At 43.3% G+C, this 24830-nt stretch overlaps 1 protein-coding gene across 3 annotated transcripts in view; it reads right to left on the minus strand.

The window, feature by feature from the left end:
• Positions 1-23702, minus strand: part of PTPN4 (protein tyrosine phosphatase non-receptor type 4) — a 340947-nt gene extending 317245 nt beyond the window's left edge. For all 3 annotated transcript variants that reach the window (XM_030209948.1, XM_030209949.1, XM_030209947.1), the window contains exons 1-2: positions 23626-23702; positions 2048-2202 (exon numbers count right to left, since the gene is read on the minus strand). In XM_030209948.1, the coding sequence (XP_030065808.1) occupies positions 2048-2185 (138 nt within the window). In that variant the 5' untranslated portion in view covers positions 2186-2202; positions 23626-23702. The remainder of the gene's footprint in view (positions 1-2047; positions 2203-23625) is intronic.
• Positions 23703-24830: the final 1128 nt, after the last annotated feature.

Genomic DNA, 24830 nt, shown 5'->3' on the forward strand with positions numbered 1-24830 from the left:
TTCGTGGTGCCCCTAATGGTTGACGCCGAGCCAGTGTGAGGGATCTCTCAAATGACTGTCTCTCCGATGCATCTACGGGCTTGGATGAGGTTGGTGCAAGTACCCTGTAAGCCTGAGTAGACTGCATATGCCCTAACTTGTCATTTCGTCCTTTAGATTGTAAGCTCCTTTGAGCAGGGACTGCCCCTTTTTTGTTAAATTGTACAGCGCTGCGTAACCCTAGTAGCGCTATAGAAATGTCAAGTAGTAGTAGTAGCCATGAGAGCTCCTGTTTGAGAATAGCCCAGATTTCCTCCTGTAGAGTAGGAATCAGTGCCAGCTGAGAAAGAAGTGCCTGAGTTATACAGCCTGTGCAGGTGTAAGAGATCGAGGACCTCAGAGGCTCTTGTTGAGAACTAAACTGTAGAGAAGCAAAGCAGTCATTGCGGCATGGACGCTTCCCGTGCATCGAGGATGTCAATGCAGGGAAGGTGTTGGCAGAGTGCCTGGAGGGAGAACGATGGCGATGTTTCTTAGGTATTATATGCTGTAGGCCCCTCGATGAATGCGGCACCAAAGAGGAGGACAGAGTCCTTACACGGTCATGTAAGTTTGATGTCATACTCTGTCAATGTTGTGTCAGTTGACCTGATGTCGATGCTAATGTAGGTTCCACGTCTAATGCCGAACCTCCTGCCATGCTTGATACCGATGTAGAACCAAAACGTTTTTCAAGCTGGACTCTCTAGGCTTTTAGTGTCCTCTTGTGCATGTGCAGACAGAGGCCACACTATGTCCCCAGTGCTCCAGACCCACGCACTGAACACACCAGTTATGGGCGTCTGTGCCTGAAATGGTCATATTGCATCGAGTACACTTCTTAAAGTCACTCGGTACCCTCAATGACATGGAGGGAAAAATGGCTGATGCAAGGTTAAAAGGCTTAATGGCCCAGGGAGCTTGAGTAGTTCCGTACCTGAAAATGGCTGATGTTTCCCGGCGAAAAGAAGAGCTCAGAGGTCTCAAATGTCGAAAAAATAAAAATAAAAAATAATTTAAGACACACTGAGCCTACAAATAGGTGGGAAAATGTGGGATACAAATGAAACAAATAAATAAATTTGAAAAATCAATAAATTGATCAAAATTAATAAAGAAAAAAGACAAATGAGAAAAAATATACCAAAAAAGGGAAGGCATCAAAAAGGAAAAGTTTGACACGCCGAAGAGAGATTAGATACCTAACCTCTCTGCTCCGCAGACAATGTTAGACTGCTGGTACCATGCTTGAGCCTCAGGCAGAAAGGCACCCGCTTATGCATGGTTGGGGCACTGCCTCAGAGTTTTAAAGTGACAGTGAAGTATGGCAGTGTCCACACTGGGTTCTGTGGATGACGTCACCCTCACGTGAGAATATCAGGCCTGCTTGTCCTCGGAGAACTTATTTTTATACTTTGGCTTTTAATGGGACTCAACAGTCACCAGGAAAGGGGCACGAGACTGGTATGGCGGTACAGATTGATTTTTTTCTGCCTTTTTTGGATCCTTTTCTGATTATCTTGACTTATGGCCTACATTATTCTATTTGTTAAAATGTAAATTGCTCTGGTGGGCCCAAGCTTTGGGCACTATAGAAAGTGACAGAACAAACTAAGCTACCCTTTTACTTTGATGATTCATACTTTATCCAGCCCATCCTCACCTCACCCCTGGCACTAACTCTCCACACTGGAGGGAGAGGCAATTTTCAAAGGGATTTTTTTTCTAGATAACATTTGTTGACCCATATAAATTCCTCTGAAAATTGCCCCATACATCTACTTGATCACAGAGCAAGTATCATGTTCATAAAAAAAACTACTTCTAATCTTATTTATTTATGGCTTATAAGACTGGTGGGTAATCAAAGGGGTCAACAGAAATGAATCAAAGCTTGTATAACCTGGAATTTTATGAAATTAAACTTCTCACCAGTATGAAGAACAATGCAGCAAAGGTTACTTTATCTATTTCTTTATCTATAAAGTTTCTTGTAAAATACATTTCTATAGTCAGACAGTATACTTACATTAACTCTGAAAGCTTGTACAGTGTTATCCAGAAGAAGAATGTTGCAAACCACCTCTGTATGCTGTCTGTCTCGTGCCAGCTCTGATGCTCGTACATTGTAGGTTCTGCCAGCAGGCAATCGAAAACGTGCGGTCATTACTGTCCACACAAGGTCTTGAAAAAGAAAAGAGAATGGCGAAATTAAACTGTGTGTCTTAAATGGGTATTTCAAGTACAAACACTATAACGTCTAAGATAAATGCTTATTTCGCAACAATCCGATGAACACAGCTTTTTAACTCTCCAACAAAAATTATGCTAGTCCAAAAAAAAAAAAAAAAGTATAGCCACTTACTGCCAAATTTTATATATCCCGCCTAGTGTTCCGATCTGAAATCTAAGCGTATTCCATAAGAGCATGCATAACTTAATTGGCTTAACAAGTCAATCAGCTTTTTAAACAGCACTTAACAAGCAATGAGCACTAATTGGCAATAATTAGAATTTACATGTATAACTTGCTAAACGCATTCTGTAATGAACTGCCCCTAAATTCTAGTGCACAGTTCAAACAGGGCGTGGCCATGGGCAGGGAAATGAGCATTTCATGGGTGTTTCCAAATTTACACGCATTGTTATGGAATATGGCCCAGTCTATGTAAATCTATGTGCCGAGATTTACGCGTTTTTGTTGGTGTAAATGGAGGCACGTAGTTTTAGGGGCTGGGATATCAATATACCGCACCTAAATCTTACAGAACATACTTGGCAGAAATGTTCTCCTCATGAATTTTTTAAGCTGGCCCTTAATGTAGTTGACAGAGTGGAGGAGTAGCCTAATGGTTAGTGCAGTAGCCTGAAAACCAGGGGAACTGGGTTCGATTCCAACTGCAGCTCCTTGTGACTCTGGGCAAGTCACGTAATCCTCCATTGCTCCAGGTACAAAATAAGTACCTGTATATAGTATGTAAACCGCTTTGATTGTGACCATAGAAAGACGGTATATCAAATCACATCCCCCTTTCCTTTCCCTTAAAATACTCAGCAAAATTACTTTTCAAAAAACTACGTGATCATGCAGCCCTTCAAGGGTGGTGAACCACAACCGCTCTACCTCTGATGTTTTTAAGTCACGTCTGTTTTCTTCCAGGCCACAGATGAGGAAGTTTTAACCCACAATGCATTCATATCTAGATTACTACCCGTCTCCCCAACATCTCAGTGATGTAAGAGCTTTTGCTCTACTCTCACTGATCCTTCCCCGTCTTCCAGTAACCATTTATAGCAGCATTAACAATAAGACCCTCAGGAAGGGGTGGAAGCAACACACAAGCTATTTAAGAAGGTAGGGGCATATAGCTAGGCAATCACAAAACATCCAAAGTTGGACTTAGACATCATATCGAAAATGCCCCTCTTAATGACCACAATAACAAAGTTAAGTGCATTTTAATGTGGTCTGCAGTAATGGTCTCCGCACAAGTTAATACCCACACTGAAAACATTTTTTTTCAACTCTGATATTTTTTTTTTAAATTAAATTTCAGAGTTGTACACCAAAGAAACTCAAACAATGCAATTGCAATATAACACATAAAAAAAGAAATACAACCTCTGAGCATTTATCTTTGATATTCCCCATCCTCCCTCCCCAATTAGCCTCAGAGTTAAATTCTACTTAAGTCTACTATGCCTCACAATCTAAGTATGTACGCATATAACAATCCTACCCTATCTCAGCCAGAATCTAAGTAACATTGTAGAAAACTGTAATTTTATTCAAATTTAGAGACTGTATTCAATCTTATTGCAGTCAATGTTTCTGTTGAAAGAACTATAAGCTTCTTACGACAGGTCTCCAAAATCAATATAATGGTTGATTTCCATGCAGTGGCAATCAAACATCTTGCCACAATTAGGCAATTGGCTATAGCCTTGTGGTGATGGTTGTCCATGTCCAACAGTCCTATCAAGAGTAAACACAGTCCCGGAGATAACTGTAGTTGAGATACTTAGCATAGTCTTGTTAACAAATCCAATCCAATTCCAAAAAACCTAGATGCGGGGGAAGATCCACAACATATGAAGGTAAGAACCCCACCCCCCACAGCCCCTCCACCAAGCTGGTGCAATATTAGGTTTGTATTTAGTCTGTTTGGTGTCATACATCAACCCAATAAAACTCTGAGATTATTCTCATTAAGTTGCGCTGAGATAAGAGGTTTTATTAGCCAGTCAAATGATATTCCTCCACTGTGCTTCAGCCAACTCTGAATGAAAGTATTTCTTCCAATTTAACACGTAATTATATTTACATTTACGTACCACTCTATACAAAAAGAAGACCAATCCCCTTAAGTCACGTTTTTGAAGCCAGAGTGACTAACACATTGGTGGGTCTGCCCATTGCCTCCTTTTATGGGTCCCATTGCAATGCATGTCAACATTGTAAATAAAAATAAACGCCTGAAATTTGAAAACTTCAAGAGGGACATTGTGCTTTAATTAAGGAGAACTATTGTAAAGAAAAATAAAAAAATTTGGAGAATCAGCAAAGACTGAAGCCATTGCGTTTTATTAATTTTCCTAAGTTACCTGCTGTTGCCCCTCTAATTACCTATAAAAGGTATCTTGTTGAAATTTTGAAAATAACAGAATAATACCCCGTGTCTACAATATATTATTTGTTGCCTTATATAAAGAAATCTTCTGACCAAGTGATAGCGGAGGGGTCTGAGGTACCTTCTGATAATATGAATTTGACAACAACAGAAGATGAAACCACTGGAGTCCAGGCTGCTACTTTGATTATAGACTTGTGTTACAACCAGATCGAGATTGGATTTTGAGTGGAGTAGTGGCCTTGTGGTTAGGGTGGTGGACTTTGGTCCTGGGGAACTGAGGAACTGAGTTCAATTCCTGGCACAGGCAGCTCCTTGTGACTCTGGGCAAGTCACTTAACCCTCCATTGCCCCATGTAAGCCGCATTGAGCCTGCCATGAGTGGGAAAGCGCAGGGTACAAATGTAACAAAACAAAACAAACAAAAAAAAGATGATTTTTCACCATAGACAACAATTATTCTTGAACTATAGGATCAGAGTTTTTCCTGATATTTCTAGACAAATTCAGTGGAGGCATCAATCTTTCCTAAATTACGTTCACGGTTTGCAGTTAGGAGGCATTTTTTGGCTCAATTTTCCCTGTAAATATGCGATAAAATACAGTCAGTTAAATATGTTTTCTTCAAACTGGAACATTTGGTGACCTTTCTGGACTCTATGCTGACCTGTACTTCCCCCTTGCCCTTTGTTGGCACCTATTATATTTACTCCGTTATGTATAATTTGTTTGGTTTTGGCTTTCTACTTTTTTTTCATTAGCTAAAACTTCTATGAATTTGTGCCTTGCATTCTTGTGGACTTTAGATACAATTTTCTCTGTCAATTTTCTTTAGTTCTTATTTTGATCTGTATAAGGTAGCTTTAGATAGATTTGTATTAGTTATACATTTTCTTTATTATGCGACTCCTTATTAATGAAATATTGTACTTTTCTATTCAAGAGTCTTCTTGTATACTGTTAAAATTGCTTACAAAATAAAATTTAAAAAATAAAATTAATTGGGACTAATGTGGAATTCTTTCCTTAGGCTATTAAAAGATTTTAGGATTCCCTATTGACAAAGTTAATAGATGTTAAAGAGTCCCTTGTCCTTCCAACTTGTAATGTAGGTACCCACAACCCCTTCATTTAAGTCAAACAGCACTGAGATCAATGTCGGAGAGGAAAGCCCTCTAGCCCCCTCCACTGAAGAGGTTAAAGCCCACCAGAGCTGCACTGTATGTCAGTGATTACCCTTTTGTCTAATGAGCAGGTTTTTACTAGAATTAGGAAGCCAAAGGACATCTCTTAATGTGCTATCTTTAACATAAAATTGTTTGATTTCAGTGATGAGTTTTACCCCATCTTGCTGTCATAATCCCATACGTGCCACAGCTCAGCTGGCAAATAGCAGCTCTTTAAATCTGGTGCTCCCAAACCACCCATTTATGTGTCAAATTACAGAGCGTTTCCCATGATCAACAAAATCTAAAAGCAGCTCCAAACAGTATAACAATATTATACATAACTAGGAAAACAGGCCCGTTTCAGAAGCAAATGAAACGGGCGCTAGCAATATTTTCCTCCCCAACCCCCCCCTTCTCCCTCCCTGCCGACCCCTTTGTCGCCCCCTTCTCCCTCCCTACCTACCTACGGACCCCTTCGTCTTTCTGACGGCATTGCTCCGCATTCCGCACCTGCCTCTTAGATGCACCGAACGCCATTGCTCCGCCCTCGACGTCATGACGTTTGACTCGAGGGCGGGGCCCCTAGCCTGGGCAATTTCGGTGGCTTCACCACCATGGTCTTACGAACCGTTCTGGAAGGAAGTGACAGTGACGTCACTGTCCTCAGAACGTTGAGGGTGAGTTTTATTATATAGGATAGTCCAAAAGCAAAAGGTATATTACGCATAATATAGCATTTTCTGTTATGCTCTTTGAAAGTAAATTCAGGAGGTGTAGTAGTTTAATTTTTTGTTGTCTTAGGGGTCCTTTTACTTAGTATGTCCTTACGCAGGTCTGTACTATATTTACTGTGCTAACAGTGGTCTTTAATGGCCATGAGCAAGTCAGGTTTTCAGGCTACCTACTTGGAATATTTGGAAATATTTGAGTTGAAAATTAAGTTAATTTTCATAATTGGTTCACCCTAAAAACAGACTGGTTTGCAATCCTTAACGTTATCATTAAGGGGGGAGGGTGGAATTCATCAAGCAGCGTTAGGGCCTTCACGCGTGCTAAATGGCGAGAAGCCCATAGGTATAAAATGGGTTTCTTAGTACTTAGCGCACATTAATTCCCTTAATGCACGTCAAGGACTTAACACCTGTGCGAAGGCCCTAACATTGCTTGATGAATTCCCCCCAATTGTCTCTTCAATTAATGTGCTAATGGCATTAATGCATATCATTTACTACAGGGCCCATTTTATGCAATGGGCCCTACACTAAATAATGCGGGGCAACAGTGTTAGTGCATTACTAGTAAACAAGACTTAAGTAATTCTCCTTTAAATGCAGTAAGGGAAATTCCATATGGAATAGATACAATGAAAGGCCATGCTTTCACTCTATCATATTTAAAGTCTGCATCAACGTAGTTTTCAATGTCCTCATAACAAATTTTAATAAGGATAACAGGAAGAAAAAAAAACACAACTTAAAAAGTCTAAGGCCTCGATGCACAAAGCTTACTGTGCTGGAAATGTTTGTTTCAGACTGGTTGTAGCCAGTCTAAAGCAAAACGTTATTTAGCGAGTAATGACAAAGGGGTTTTCTGTGGCTCTAACGTGTGCCATTAAAAGCTACCGAAAACCATAAGCAAATGCATTGCAAGGAGCTCATTAGTATTAAATGAGCATTCGAACAATGCACAGACAATCAGCGCCTACCTTTAACTTGCAAAATTTTACAGCAGGTCTGGACCTTGGAGAGCAGCCTGCTTGCACTGTGCAAGCAGATTGCTTCCCATGATAGGCGCTCACAGTAGATCCCCCACACCCCCAAGCATAAAAAGCCTAGTGGTCCAATGGACCCCGCACCTCCCAACAAAAAAAAAAATCTTGGTGGTCCAGTGGGCCATGACCCCTCCCTCCAGCGAAAATCTACCTAGTGGTCTAGCAGTACTCCCTCCCTTCCCCTCCCCATCCCTTAAAAAGTTGGAGGCAGGAGAGCAGGAGCAACACCTCCTTCCTCTGGGCTGCCTTCTCAAAAATGGTGGCACCCAGCTCCTGCCTGGTGCATCCTGGGATGCACTGAGGAGCTTAGCACCATATAAGGAAAAAAGTTCCTTATATGGTGCTTAGCCCCTTCTTGTGAATCCTAGAATGCACTGAGCAGGGGCTGGGCACTGTCATTTTGTTCTGGGCAGACCAGGAGGCATGAGGGAGAGGTATTGCTCCTGCCTCCAACTTTTCAAGATATGGGGAGGGGGATTCACTAGACCACCAGGTATATCTTTGCTGGGGGGGGCTGGAAGGCGGGAGCGGGGGTGTCAGTGTCTACAGATCACCAGGGATTTATTCACGAGGAGCTGCGGGGGGTCAGGTCAGGTGGGGATAGGGAGGTGGTCCATTGGAACACCAGGGATTTTGGTTCGGGGGGCACACGGAGGGGGGGAGAAGACGGTCCACTGGACCACTAGGGATTTTGTACAAGCTGTCAAATGCATACGATCCCCTTTGTGCATTGGTCGCTCTTTGTGACTCAGTATTTTTTCCCCGTGGCACCCTTATTTAACAGGTGCCGCTGTGCATCGGCTCCTCAGTCCATTGAGCAGAAAAAGTCACTGCATTGAGAAGCAGCAAGCTCAGTAATAGTTTTAAGACAAAATGCAAGTTGTTCTACCAGTTCAAACCAGAATAAAATAAGTTCTGCTTGTCAATACCAATTTCAATTCATCTGGCAACTTGAACAATGCTAATTATAACAAGAACAGATTCCAACCTGGAACATACCTGTACATTTGACTGCAAAGCAATGGCAGAACTTTTCCATATAAAATTGGAACAAAAATTTTAAATCAATCCTTTGTTTCACTGGAAGGCAATTTGGAAATACAAAACTGTTGGTGAATATGTTCCCGGGGATTATGCATGCAGCAATATTTTGAGCTAATTGTCTCTGTGTAAGATGGGCTACAATAGCCTAAATAGGACACATGGGCTGCAAGAGCACAAAATGTTAACCCATTTTTATTTAAATAGGGGTATTTCATATATAAAACACATGCTTTTACCATAGCAGCAATTTGATTCTGCATTGTATAAGAGATACCAACCTAAAATCTTGTCTGCCTCACTACATGTAACCAATAGACTCCTTATTGACTTTTGAGGGCACACACATGTCATCTGAGGTCTCCTTAGTACAATTCAATGTTAGTATATTTTACAGCAGCCAATAATCAACCTCTGACAAAAGTATTCATTTTTGCAGCCCCCAACTAAATAACACATCATCTGCGTACACTATGCCCTGATTTTTCATCAAATGTAGAACAGGGGCTGCATATAAAAACAATAAAGTGATTAAGGGACAGAGTCAATTCTTGCAGTAGTCCTGCTTTTAATTCCCAACTAGCCAAAAGCCCTTTTCCATTGTGATCGACCTCTTAAAATTTAAAACTATTTTATAATTTTGCCTCCGACATCATGGCCTCCTAATCTCTCTATCAATAGAGGCGGTGGAGATGAAAACGGTAATGGAGTTCAAACATGCGTGGGATAAACACAAAGGAATCCCGTTTATAAGGAATGGATAAACGGAATCTTAGCGGAGATTTGGTGGCAACACCAGTAACTGGGAAGCAAAACCAGTGCTGGGCAGACTTCTACGGTCTACTACTACTACTTAGCATTTCTATAGCGCTGCCAGGGTTAAGCAGCGCTGTACAAGTTTAAACATGGGGAAGGACAGTCCCTGCTCAAGAGAGCTTACAATCTAAAGGTAAAAACTATGTAGTCAGTGTAGGTATCAGGAATGGGAAGGTGGTTAGGTGCCAAAAGCAAGGGAGAAGAGGTGGGCCTTGAGTAAGGACTTGAAAATGGGCAGGGAGGGCGCATGGCGTATGGGCTCAGGAAGTCTGTTCCAGGCATAAGGTGATGCGAGGCAGAAGGGGCGGAGTCTGGAGTTAGCAGTGGTGGAGAAGGGTACAGAAAGGAGTGATTTGTCCTGAGAGCGGAGGTTACGGGTGGGAACATACGGGGAGAGGAGGGTAGAGAGGTAATGGGGGGCTGCAAATTGAGTGCACTTGAAGGTCAATAGGAGAAGCTTGAACTGTATACGGAAGCGGATAGGGAGCCAGTGAAGCGACTTGAGGAGAGGAGTGATATGAGAGTATCGGTTCACGCGGTAGATAAGACGTGCGGCGGAGTTTTGGACAGATTGAAGGCAGGATAGGTGGCTAAGCGGGAGGCCAGCGAGGAGAAGGTTGCAATAGTCAAGACGAGAGGTAACGAGTAATTGGACGAGGGTTCGGGTGGTCTGTGCCCTGATTGTGACTGAATAGATATGGATGGGCTGGAGAGTAAATTTTAAGGGGCTTCAACGTTAACTTCAGAAATTTTAGCAGAAAAACAGTGCTGGGCAGACTTCTACGGTCTGTGCCCTGAAAATGGCGAGGACAACTCAAACTCAGGTATATACAGTGGGGGAAATAAGTATTTGATCCCTTGCTGATTTTGTAAGTTTGCCCACTGACAAAGACATGAGCAGTCCATAATTGAAGGGTAGGTTATTGGTAACAGTGAGAGATAGCACATCACAAATTAAATCCGGAAAATCACATTGTGGAAAGTATATGAATTTATTTGCATTCTGCAGAGGGAAATAAGTATTTGATCCCCCACCAACCAGTAAGAGATCTGGCCCCTACAGACCAGGTAGATGCTCCAAATCAACTCGTTACCTGCATGACAGACAGCTGTCGGCAATGGTCACCTGTATGAAAGACACCTGTCCACAGACTCAGTGAATCAGTCAGACTCTAACCTCTACAAAATGGCCAAGAGCAAGGAGCTGTCTAAGGATGTCAGGGACAAGATCATACACCTGCACAAGGCTGGAATGGGCTACAAAACCATCAGTAAGACGCTGGGCGAGAAGGAGACAACTGTTGGTGCCATAGTAAGAAAATGGAAGAAGTACAAAATGACTGTCAATCGACAAAGATCTGGGGCTCCACGCAAAATCTCACCTCCTGGGGTATCCTTGATCATGAGGAAGGTTAGAAATCAGCCTACAACTACAAGGGGGGAACTTGTCAATGATCTCAAGGCAGCTGGGACCACTGTCACCACGAAAACCATTGGTAACACATTACGACATAACGGATTGCAATCCTGCAGTGCCCGCAAGGTCCCCCTGCTCCGGAAGGCACATGTGACGGCCCGTCTGAAGTTTGCCAGTGAACACCTGGATGATGCCGAGAGTGATTGGGAGAAGGTGCTGTGGTCAGATGAGACAAAAATTGAGCTCTTTGGCATGAACTCAACTCGCCGTGTTTGGAGGAAGAGAAATGCTGCCTATGACCCAAAGAACACCGTCCCCACTGTCAAGCATGGAGGTGGAAATGTTATGTTTTGGGGGTGTTTCTCTGCTAAGGGCACAGGACTACTTCACCGCATCAATGGGAGAATGGATGGGGCCATGTACCGTACAATTCTGAGTGACAACCTCCTTCCCTCCGCCAGGGCCTTAAAAATGGGTCGTGGCTGGGTCTTCCAGCACGACAATGACCCAAAACATACAGCCAAGGCAACAAAGGAGTGGCTCAGGAAGAAGCACATTAGGGTCATGGAGTGGCCTAGCCAGTCACCAGACCTTAATCCCATTGAAAACTTATGGAGGGAGCTGAAGCTGCGAGTTGCCAAGCGACAGCCCAGAACTCTTAATGATTTAGAGATGATCTGCAAAGAGGAGTGGACCAAAATTCCTCCTGACATGTGTGCAAACCTCATCATCAACTACAGAAGACGTCTGACCGCTGTGCTTGCCAACAAGGGTTTTGCCACCAAGTATTAGGTCTTGTTTGCCAGAGGGATCAAATACTTATTTCCCTCTGCAGAATGCAAATAAATTCATATACTTTCCACAATGTGATTTTCCGGATTTAATTTGTGATGTGCTTGAAAAAGGCAGTAAATAAATCCTAATAAATAAATGCAACATGAATGTTTGAAAATATACTTGACACAAATATTGAAACAGACAATACATGCATAAACTCCTGGATTCTATATAGTGCAACTTAAATTGCACATGCAAACCCAGTCGTATTCTGGATTTGCGCATGCAACTTAACTAACAAGCCAATTAGTGCTAATTGCCAATTAAGAATTCACACTAATTGGCATTAATTAGAACTTATGCGCACAACTGTCTAAGCGTATTCTGTAAAGTAATGTGGATAAATTCTAAGACGCAGAGTTGAAAAAGGGGAATGACCATGGGCGTTTCTAAAAACTATGCGTGTTTTATAGATTACACCCAGTACACGCCTAATTTATACTTTATTGAGATTTGCTATACTGCCAAGCCTGACTGGCAGATCTAGATGGTATACATTAAAGCCAAAAAAAGATTGCAGCCGCACCTTGAATACTGTGTGCAATTCTGGTCACTGCATCTCAAAAAAAAGATATAGTGGAATTAGAAAAGGTACAGAGAAGGGTGACGAATGATAAAAGGGGATAGGACGCCTTTCCCTATGAAGAAAGGCTGAAGCGGGTATGGCTCTTCAACCTGAAGAAAAGACAGCTGAGGGGAGATATGATAGAGGTCTATAAAATAATGAGTGGAGTGGAACAGGTAGACGTGAATCGCTTGTTTACTCTTTCGAAAAATACTGGGACTAGGGGGGCACGCAATGAAGCTACAAAGTAGTAAATTTAAAACAAATCAGAGAAAACATTTCTTCACTCAACATGTAAACTCTGGAATTCGTTGCCAGAAAATATGGTAAAATCAGATAGCTTAGAGGGGTTTAACCAAAGGTTTGGATAACTTCCTAAAAGAAAAGTCCACTAGCCATTATTAAGATGGACTTGGGAAAATGCACTGCTTATTTCTAGGATAAGCAGCAGAAAATGTACTGTACTGTTTTGGGATCCTGCCGGGTACTTGTGACCTGGATTGGCCACTGTTGGAAACAAGATACTGGGCTTGATGGACCTTCGGTCTGTCCCAGTATGGCAATGCTTATGTTCTTATATAACTACAATATTTGAAAGGAAAGTAACATGGAAACAAAGTAACAAGCATACAAAGGGTTAACAACACCAGATAGAGGGATGAGAACAGAGAGGAAATAGAAGGGTGAGAGAACCAAGGGAGAGGAGTAGAAAGGATGAGTAAGGAAAGAACAGCACAGGGGAGGAGAGGGAGATACAGCATACAAGCCCATAACAGCTGTATGTCAGATGAACCAGCACTTTAGACCTGCTTTACAGGTCTTAAATGAGGGCTCTGTGCAGAGATGCAAAGGGAGTGAGTGCCAATTAAAAGAGGCAGCAAAAAGAAAGCGTGACGTCAAAGACATTCTAATTGTGCTAACTTGGGACCAGGTAAAACTAGGCAGAGATCATTCAGAGAACAGAGAAGACGAGCCGGTAAATATGGGATGGAGAGGATGAGTAAGTATTCAGGGAGTCCTAGCCTATATGCCGTTATTAATTTAAAGATGATGTGCTGCTGTATGGGAAGTCAATGATATTGTTGGAATAGAAGGGAGACGTGATCTCAGCAGTGAGCATGGCTTTTAACAAACGGATAGATGTCTTCTGTAAGGATTGTAGCCTCTTAATGGTAGTCTGGGTGCTGCCAAGGTAGACTATGTTGCAATAATCCAAGGACTGACAAAATCAGTGAATGGAAAACCGCTGAACTGAAGTACCGACTCACTCTAAAAAGCTGGCAAAGAACAAAGAACCTTATTTTACAAACACAGGCGACTTGGGGTGCAAACGTAAGATGCGAGTCGAAGTTGATTATTCCTAGATAGTGGAAGGAGTCTACTGGCTGGATGGAGGAACCGAAGTTCAGAGAGACAGATGGAACCGTGAGATCCCCTGTGAACCAACAAGTTAGGGTTTTTTCTTTGTTCAGTACAAGTCTGTGGTCAGCAAGCCAGCTGGAAACGAGTTCAAAGCAGTTATGAAGCGGCGAAAGAGAGGGACTGTAAGGGTTAGTGGGGAAAAGTAATAGGATGTCTTCAGCACAGAAATGGAATGATACATCAGTAGACTGAATCAAAACTGCAAGAGGGCTGAGAAATAGGTTGAAGAGAAGAGGTGCGAGGTCCGACCCCTGGAGAACCCTATATGTCAGGTGGCGAGAATTTAGATGCAGCAGTGACGACTGTGTAGGAGCGATTTGTGAGAAACAAGGAGAACCAGGATAGGACAGTCCCCACAAGGCCAAGCGAGGAAAGATGAGATCATGGTAAAGAATGGTCCACAAGATCGAAAGCAGCCAAAAGATTGACAGAAATAACTAAAACAACCTTATGTTTGTCAAAGTGAGTGTGAAGTTCATTAAGGAGAGCAGTAATAATGGTTTCCGTGCTAAAGTGGGTCCTAAAACCGGATTGTTTGGGATGGAGTGTGAGTGACATTTCAGCAAAGGAGGATAGTAGAGAGAATATTATTTTTTCCAAAATTTTTGCTACAAAACAAATTGGAGACTGGCTGGTAGTGAACGTTAACTGCCCACGACAAAATTTAGTCGCACAGACGGCCACTAGGCATATTCTATAAACTATGTCTAAATTCAGGTGTAGTTTACAGAATACGCCTAGGCGTATTTTTTTTCAGCAACAATTACTTTAGGCATCATATTCAGAATCTAGCCCAAAATTCTCAAAGTGATACCATGTAACATGCCTTGAACTACTACTAAAAGAGCATGAGCTAAATCCAAATAAATTAAAAAAGAAAATTACCAGAAGGAGGAATAACCTAGTGGTTAGAGCACTGAGTGACAACCGGAGAAGCCTGGTTCAAATCCTGCTGCCGCTCCTTATTATCTTGGGCAAGTCACTTAACTCTCCATTGCCTTAGGTACAAACTTTGATTGTAAGCCCTCAGAGACAGGGAAAATACCTAGGGGAATCATTTTCAAAGCAAGTTACGCTTACAAAGTTCCACAGGTTACTATGGGACCTTTTTACAAAAGGGTGATAGGGCCAGCGCCGACCTGGCACGCGGTGTATCGTCCCTACCGCCAGGCTCACACAGGAGCCTGGCGATAGTTCCAGCTTTCCTGCGCACAATTTCCGGAATACACTTTCATTTTCTGTTGCCAGGGGTATGTTGCCCGATTACCGCTGGAGCCCTCACCAGGGCTCCAGCAGTAAATGGCCACTCAGCAATTTTTTAACTAACGCACGGCCGTTTACTGCCTCCTATGGAAAAAGTCACTTTTACAGGCAGTGGTAAAAGGTGGTTTTAGTATGCGGCAATACCACGAACAGACGGCACCTTGGGCCACCTTTTACCGCCGTTTGGTAAAAAGGCCCCTATGTAACTTTGTGAGTCTAAGTGCTTTGAAAACATGCTGAAAAAGGTGTCAGCTAAATCTAAATACATAGATAATAATTTAGTAGTCCACTGTGGTCGCTCACAAGCAAAAACAAATATCTATGAAAAACAACTGACATGGAAGGAGAATGATATTTCAAATATTTCAAAGATCATCCAGTATAAATTGTTGATTTTTTATGAGAACACAGACACCACCTCCACGAAATAAAATACTCAACTTTTTCAGAGTGCAATTTTTGTAAAATATGATATTCAAAATAAGGTGTATGCCAGTTATACATGGTCAACTCAGATTAAATTTACCCATGGTGACACTCTGAAGTAAACTCAACACTGAATATATTTTTAGCTAGAGTGTTCAATCAATGCTGTTTTTCATGCACATTCTAAATTAGGAATCCATAAAGGAGTGACAGAGATCTAAAGCAACAAAGTTAAAATGAGCATCCCTATGTTTGAATAAACAAATAGCCAACAGTTACTCAAGGAAGAGACTTCAATTTAGTATTTTTACATATAATTGGACAGAACCAAAGCCAAACACAGGCAGCTCAAATTCTAACCAGTGTAAGCACAATCTGGAGACAAATGTTCAAAATACAGGATTTAGAAGACTGGATCAATTATTAAAAAAATTCTATAAACTTTTTTCTTGATTTTATTTTCTACAAACTTGGAGGCCTGTTTACTAAGCTGCACTAGCAGCACGCTAGCGTTTTTAGCATGCGCTAAAAATTAGCACATACTAACGCTAGAGATATCCGTATGGGATGGATAGTACATTTAAAAAGGAGATAGAGCAGCTTTTAAACTAGAAATGGGGGAAGGCCGACAGTCGCTCAAAAGCGCATGGTTCAGGATAAGGTATCTTGCAAGGATACCTCACAAACAAGGTTGAAAAGTGAGGTGAAGGAACCTTCAAATCTCAGAAACGCTAAAGATCCTTGGAGTCACTATCGACCGCCACCTAACGCTCGATACTCATGCTAACAACACAACTAAAAAGATGTTCTACAGCATGTGGAAACTTAAAAGGATAAGACCATACTTCCCAAGATCCGTCTTTCGAAGCCTAGTACAATCCCTCGTGCTCAGCCATCTGGATTACTGCAACTCACTATACGCAGGTTGCAAAGAACAAACACTGAGAAAACTTCAAACAGCCCAGAATACGGCAGCCAGACTCATCTTTGGAACGCCAAAATATGTGTGCGCAAAACCACTACGAGAGAAACTACACTGGCTTCTACTAAAGGAACGCATCACTTTTAAAGTATGCACATTAGTCCACAAAATCATTCACAGCGAAGCCCCAGCCTACATGTCTGAGTTAATAGACTTACCACCCAGAAACGCCAAAAGATCATCCCGAACCTTCTTAAACCTCCACTTCCCCAACTGCAAAGGCGTGAAATACAAAACGCTACATGCATCAACCTTTTCTCACATGAGCACGCAGTATTGGAATACACTGCCACGCAACTTAAGAACAATCAACGAGCAAGCTTCCTTCCGCAGATCATTGAAGACCCATCTTTTCGAAAAGATTTACGGAAAGAACCAAAACACAAAGTCCACACCTACTATTCACGAATGCATCACACATTCACCTCGGAACTCTCATTCCCGTAATATCACATCATTCATACCTTCAATCACAGAAAGATATATATTATATGTCTTTATGCCTCCTTATCGCCCTCTAAGCTCCCATTGTTTCCTTCCAATGTTTCAATGTTTCTGCTCCATTGTTACACTCTCAACGACACTTCAATTGTTTCGCATAATTATGCAAAATGTAATCCATAACCAATCTGTAACAAATTGTATTTCCAACATTTAACTCATATTGTAAGCCACACTGAACCCGCAAAAAGGTGGGAAAATGTGGGATACAAATGCAATAAATAAATAAATAAATATTAGGGCTAAAAGAAACACCTTCAGAAAACGGAAGAAGGAACCGTCTGAAAATAACAAGAAGCAGCATATGGAGTGTCAAAGCAAATGCAAGGTGCAGATAAAGAAGGCCAAGAGGGATTACGAAAAAAAAGATAGCATTAGAGGCAAAAAAAACATAGTAAAAAATTTTTCGGTATATTAAAAGCAGGAAGCCGGCAAAAGAATCGGTTGGGCTGCTGGATGACCGAGAGGTAAAAGGGGTGATCAAGGAAGACAAAGACGTAGCGGACAGATTGAATGAATTCTTTGCTTCGGTCTGGACCGGATGGTATTCATCCTAGAGTACTGATAGAACTGAAAAATGAGCTTGCGGAGCTACTGTTAGTGATATGCAATTTATCCTTAAAATCGAGCATGGTACCGGAAGATTGGAGGGTGGCCAATGTAACGCCGATTTTTAAAAAAGGTTCCAGGGGAGATCCGGAAAATTATAGACCTGTGAGTCTGACGTTGGTGCCGGGGAAAATGGTAGAGGCTATTATTAAAAACAAAATTACAGAGCACATCCAAGGACATGGATTACTGAGACCAAATCAGCACGGCTTTTGTATGGGGAAATCTTGCTTGACCAATTTACTTCAATTCTTTGAAGAAGTAAACAAACATGTGGACAAAGGGGAACCGGTTGATATTGTGTATCTGGATTTTCAAAAGGCGTTTGACAAGGTACCTCATGAAAGGCTACAGAGGAAATTGGAGGGTCATGGGATAGGAGGAAATGTCCTATTGTGGATTAAAAACTGGTTGAAGGATAGAAAACAGAGAGTGGGGTTAAATGGGCAGTATTCACAATGGAGAAGGGTAGTTAGTGGGGTTCCTCAGGGGTCTGTGCTAGGACCGTTGCTTTATAATATATTTATACACTAGTAAAAAAGGCCCGTTTCTGACACAAATGAAACGGGCGCTAGCAAGGTTTTCCTTGGAGTGTGTATGTTTGGGTGAGTGTATGTGAGAGTGAGTGTTTGAGAGTCAGAGTGAAAGTGTGAGTGTGTGAGAGAGAGAGTGACTCTGGGTGTGAGTGTGTTTGTGAGAGAGTGTGTGTGAGAATGAGAGTGTGTGCAAGTGTGTATGTGAGAGACAGTGTGAGAGAGAGTGTGTGTGTGTGGGCAAGAGACAGAGTGTGTGTGAGACACAGATTCTCTGTGAGAGTGAGTGTATGACACCAAGCGAGTGTGTGAGTGACTGTGTGGCACATAGAGAGTGAATGTGATACTGTGTGAGACAGAGTGTGTGAGAGTGAGAGTCAGAAAGACATTGTATATGAGAGAGACAGTGTGAGCCGTGCCCTCCCAATCCATGGCCATCTGTCCCCTGCCCCCTCCATTCATCCTTTTCCAGCAATTCCCCTCTGTCCCTGAGCCCTGCCCTCCCAATCCATGGCCATCCATGTTTGTCTGTCACCTGCCCCCTCCATTCATCCCTATCCAGTATTTCCCCTCTCTGCCTGAGGCCTGCCCTGCAATCCATATCCATCCATGCCCATCTGTCCCCGCCATTCATCCCTATGCAGCAATTCCCCTCTCCCTGAGTCCTGCCATTCCAATCCATGCCCATCCATGCTCCTCTGTCACCTGGCCCCTCCATTTTTCCCTATCCAGCATTTCCCCTCTCTGCCTGAGGCCTGCTCTGCAATCCATATCCATCCATGCCCATCTGTCCCCTCCATTCATCCCTATCCAGCAATTCCCCTCTCCCTGAGTCCTGCCCTTCCAATCCATGCCCATCCATGCTCATCTGTCACCTGGCCCCTCCATTTTTCCCTATCCAGCATTTTCCCTCTCTGCCTGAGGCCTGCTCTGCAATCCATATCCATCCATGCCCATCTGTCCCCTCCATTCATCCCTATCCAGCAATTCCCCTCTCCCTGAGTCCTGCCCTTCCAATCCATGCCCATCCATGCTCCTCTGTCACCTGGCCCCTCCATTTTTCCCTATCCAGCATTTCCCCTCTCTGCCTGAGGCCTGCTCTGCAATCCATATCCATCCATGCCCATCTGTCCCCTCCATTCATCCCTATCCAGCAATTCCCCTCTCCCTGAGTCCTGCCCTTCCAATCCATGCCCATCCATGCTCATCTGTCACCTGGCCCCTCCATTTTTCCCTATCCAGCATTTCCCCTCTCTGCCTGAGGCCTGCTCTGCAATCCATATCCATCCATGCCCATCTGTCCCCTCCATTCATCCCTATCCAGCAATTCCCCTCTCCCTGAGTCCTGCCCTTCCAATCCATGCCCATCCATGCTCCTCTGTCACCTGGCCCCTCCATTTTTCCCTATCCAGCAATTTCCCTCTCTCCCTGAGTCCTGCCCTCCCAATCCATGCCCATCCATGCTCCTCTGTCCCCTGCCCCCTCCATTCATCCATTTCCAGTAATTCCCCTCTCTCCCTGTGCCCTGCCCTCCTAATCCATACCCATCCATGCTCCTCTGTCCCCTGCCGCCTCCATTCATCCTTTTCCAGCAAGTCCCCTCTCGCCCTTCCATGACCCCCCCCCTCGCATCCATGCTACTCTCTCTCCCATGTCCCAGCCTGGCCCGCCCTCTTCTCCCCCCCCCCCCCCGTTCGCATCCATGCCCCCCCCTTCGCATCCATGCCTCGCATCCATGCCCCCCCCCTTCGCATCCATGCATCCCTTTTTTTTTTTTTTTTAATTCTTTTTAACTTTACCTCCGTGGCAGTTCGTGCAGCGAAGCGTCAGGGAAGGAGGCGGCGCTCCCGACGTCTAGCTTTCCCTTCGCTGTGTTCCGCCTTGTTTTGAAGGCGGAACACAGCGAAGGGAAGGCTAGAGGTCGGGAGCGCCGCCTCCTTCCCTGACGCTTCGCTTCCATATTTGTTTGTTTAGGCGCGAGGGCGGGGCAGAGACGGCTGGATGGCTTCACACCACGAACGCCACGAACCAGCTTCAGAACGTTGTCCTCATTAGAACGTTCACGGTGCGTTTTATTATATTAGATGATTTAGAGATGGGAGTAACTAGCAAGGTAATTAAATTTGCTGATGACACAAAGTTATTCAAAGTCGTTAACTTGACAGGATTGTGAAAAATTACAAGAGGACCTTACGAGACTGGGAGACTGGGCGGCTAAATGGCAGATGACGTTTAATGTGAGCAAGTGCAAGGTGATGCATGTGGGAAAAAATAACCCGAATTACAGCTACGTCATGCAAGGTTCCACGTTAGGAGTTACGGACCAGGAAAGGGATCTGGGTGTCGTCGTCAACAACACTGAAACCTTCTGCTCAGTGTGCTGCTGCGGCTAGGAAAGCGAATAGAATGTTGGGTATTATTAGGAAAGGTATGGAGAACAGGTGTGAGGATGTTATAATGCTGTTGTATCGCTCCATGGTGCGACCGCACCTTGAGTATTGTGTTCAATTCTGGTTGCCGCATCTCAAGAAAGATATAGTAGAATTGGAAAAGGTGCAGCAAAGGGCGACTAAAATTATAGCGGGGATGGGACAACTTCCCTACGAAGAAAGACTAAGGAGGCTCTAGGGCTTTTCAGCTTGGAGAAGAGACAGCTGAGGGGAGACATGTTAGAGGTATATAAAATAATGAGTGGAATGGAACAGGTGGATGTGAAGCGTCTGTTCATGCTTTCCAAAAATACATAGGGCATGCGATGAAACTACAGTGTAGTAAATTTAAAAGAAATCAGAGAAAATTTTTCTTCACCCAACGCATAATTAAACTCTGGAATTCGTTGCCGGAGAACGTGGTGAAGGCGGTTAGCTTAGCAGAGTTTAAAAAGGGGTTAGACGGTTTCCTAAAGGACAAGTCCATAAACCACTACTAAATGGACTTGGGAAAAATCCACAATTCCAGGAATAACATGTATAGAATGTTTGTACGTTTGGGAAGCTTGCCAGGTGCCTTTGGCCTGGATTGGCCGCTGTCGTGGACAGGATGCTGGGCTCGATGGACCCTTGGTCTTTTTCCAGTGTGGCATTACTTATGTAGCATTAGCGTGCGCTAAAAACGCTCACACAGCTTAGTAATCAGGGCCCTTGGTGTTTGAAAATTCTTTAGCTTAAAATTTGTTTTCCGTCGACAACCTCTGTGTATTTAACCAATCCAATATAAAAAGAGCGTACCTGCACCCCCTCCAAAAAAAAAATTGTTCCTCTGCAAATAGTTGCTGTTTTACAACATTAAGGGGCCATGTTACTAAGCTGTGGTAAAAAGAGACCTGCGCTAGTTTTGGCGCACGCTGGGCCACTTTTTACCATGGCGGGGGAAAAGGCCTCTTTCTTTAAATGGGGCAGTAAATGGCCATGCATTCATATTAAAATTAGCGTGTGGCTGTTTATCGCCTGAGCCTTTACTGTCACCTATTTAGTAGGCAGCAAGGGCTCACGTGCTACTTGTGCAGTAATCGGGGAGCGTACGGCAACACGGCCACAATGCTGATTATAGCCAGGAACGCCCCCCCCCCCCCCCCAATTCCACAGTAGAAAATACAAAGTTATTTTCTACCATGGGAAACTGCACGCACCAACTTCAGACCTACTTACGGGCTCCTGCACTACCCTGGCAGTACGTCTGATCTGACATGCTGTACCGCGGTTTAGTAAAAAGGCCCCGAAAGCACATGCTCTCTTAAGATTATGTGGCATATACAAAAAGAGCTCAATACAAGCGCTATTTATACACAATACAAAACTTACTCACAGGAGTCTAATGCAGATCACAAGAGTTCTACTAGACACTTCAAGGCGCTACTGTAAAATAAGGGTATCAGCAATCAACATACATACCCAAAAAACTTCCTGAAGAAAAATATTTTCAATTATCCCTGCAAAATCATATCATACTTTTGTGATCTAATTTCTAACAGTAATGCATGCCAAATGAAAGCTGCCTGATATTTCACTATCAATTTTTCATTGGTAAAACAATTTTGTGCTAAAAAAAACAAGGTGTTCCTTTACTAAGCCGTGCCATTTGTAACAAACCTGCAATTAGAAGTGAAAATCTATAATGCCCTGGATAGTAAACTAAACATAAGCACTGTTAATGTGCATTGTGTTTCAAGAAAACTGTTTATTTTCTTAATTCAGCTTAGGTTACATTTGTAGGTTGCTGTATCATTTGCTGAGATGTCATGTGCTAGCAGTCATCTGCTGTTTTTCAACTTTAGAACTATTGGCTTTTGTACAATACGCTATTTCACAAAAAATACGGGGGGGGGGGACACATCAACCATTTATCACCTCAAAACTTAACCCTGGGCTGCAGAAAGAAAACCCCAAGACAGACGACAAATCTTTCAACAGCCTGCAGGCCCTAGACACCGATCTGCTTTTAGGGGTGTCGGCAATATCATGTCATAAAAACATCCGATCTTATTATTGGTTTGTCTATCCTATAAACAACTCCAATGTGCTCAGCCTATTCAATTGCACCGCTACTCGAAAGCAACAAAACCGCAGTCACCCGAATTTGCACTGCAGCAGCAGCAGCTACATTCCTGTCTTCCAGAATAGATTACAGAGGCTTGCTTGAACTTCCTCTGAATTGCCAGAACCTGCCGGAGGCAGTATTACTTCAACAGAACATTTATGCTCACACACCAAAAAAAAACAAAAAAACCAGGAGTGCACGGTAAACTAAAAAGATCTGTGAGAAGACAGGCGACATCGGTGCTGTAATAACAGCCAGCACGGGGAACCCAGTGTCACATTACCCAAGTCTGTAGCATGACGTCAACGTTTTAAAATGCACCTCCCGGAGCCAGTTTTAGGAGAGAGAGAGAGATCGCAACCAGCCTGGGGGAAAGGCAGAAATTACTGGAGAGGTGCACAGTTATTTTTTTTTCTCTACCACCGGCAGCAGAGTGTGGTAGTATTCAAAAAAAAAAAAAAACCACATCCCCTGAATAACAACCATTAGGAGATTCCATTATTTAATGTCACGAAGTTTACACACTGGGAAGGGCTGATTTTGTATTGTTTCTACGGTTCGCTGTGTTTCACCCTAAAAATTGAGCGCAAGTATTTTTATTCATTTTAAAAAAAACGCAATGAGACCAAAATATCGTGCATGTGATCTTTAACACATCCCTAAAAATGCAAACATTATATAGATCTGCACACGTTCTAGGACCAAAGAGATTTTAAATATGACATTTTAAATGCAAAAAAAAAACCCAAGTCACGCGCATTCAGCTGCTCTCAAACGCCGAGCACCCCCCCCCTTCCCCCCCCCATGCATTCGGGGAACCGACCTCCCCTCCCCACCATCTGCCATTTCTCCCACCGTCTCCTCCTTGTCCGCGAGCCGGCAGCTCTCCCCCCCCCCCAAGGGGTCAAACTCAAACCTGAGGTCGCCCGCCACCAGCAAAGATACCAAGTCACACGCATTCGGCTGCAGCAGCCCCTCACGCGCACTCCCCCCTCCCCCCCCCCCATCCTCTGCCATCGCTCTCGCTCTATCTTCCACTCTCCACCGAACGCTCCCCCCCACCCGGGGGGGGGGGGTGAAACTCATACCTGAGGTCGCCCACCAACAACCCCTCCTCAGCTTTCCTTCTCCGGTGCCCCGTCCCCTATGACACAACTTCTCTCCCTCAGAGGCATCCCGCCTTTGCCGGAAACAGGAAGTTGCGTCAGAGGAGAGCGGGACACCAGCAGGGAACGAGGACGAGGAGTAAAAGGCGGATCTCCCGGATCCTCCTCTCTGAGGACTACCTTATCAATAGAAATCAAACAAAATAAAACATGGAAAAGAAAATAAGATGATACCTTTTTTTATTGGACATAACTTAATACATTTCTTGATTAGCTTTCCAAGGTTGCCCTTCTTCCTCAGATCGGAAATAAGCAAATGTGCTAGCTGACAGTGTATATAAGTGAAAACATTCAAGCATTACTATGACAGTCTGACAGGGTGGGAGGATGGGGATGGGTAGGAGGTATGCATGGGGCCATCAAAGCATATCATTGATATTCTAACAGGATGGGTGTGGATAGGTGAGGGTAGGGTGATCAACAGAGACATACAGTTTTATGGTTTATAATGGGCTAGGAACCCCAGATCCTTGTTAAGTCCTTTCTGTTGGGTGTTAAAATATTCAATCATTCTGACTTCACCCATCCTGTTAGAATATCAATGATATGCTTTGATGTCCCCATGCATACCTCCGACCCACCCCCATCCTCCCACCCTGTCAGACTATCATAATAATGCTTGAATGTTTTCACTTATATACACTGTCAGCTAGCACATTTGCTTATTTCCGATCTGACAAAGAAGGGCAACCTTCGAAAGCTAATTAAGAAATGTATTAAGTTATGTCCAATAAAAAAGGTATCATCTTATTTTCTTTTCCATGTTTTATTTTGTTTGATTTCTATAGATTCTACATGGAATGTTGCTATTCCACTAGCAACATTCCATGTAGAAGTCGGCCCTTGTAGATCACCAATGTGGCCGCGCAGGCTTCTGCTTCTGTGAGTCTGACGTCCTGCACGTACGTGCAGGACGTCAGACTCACAGAAACAGAAGCCTGCACAGGAATGTTGCTAGTGGAATAGCAACATTCCATGTAGAATCTCCAATAGTAGCAACATTCCATGTAGAATCTCCAATGGTATCTATTTTACTGTCATACTAATGCTTGAATGTTTTCACTTATAAACACTGTCAGCTAGCACATTTGCTTATTTCCGATCTGAGGAAGAAGGGCAACCTTCGA

The sequence above is a fragment of the Microcaecilia unicolor genome, chromosome 7 (assembly GCF_901765095.1).
Source record: "Microcaecilia unicolor chromosome 7, aMicUni1.1, whole genome shotgun sequence".
NCBI lineage: Eukaryota > Metazoa > Chordata > Amphibia > Gymnophiona > Siphonopidae > Microcaecilia > Microcaecilia unicolor.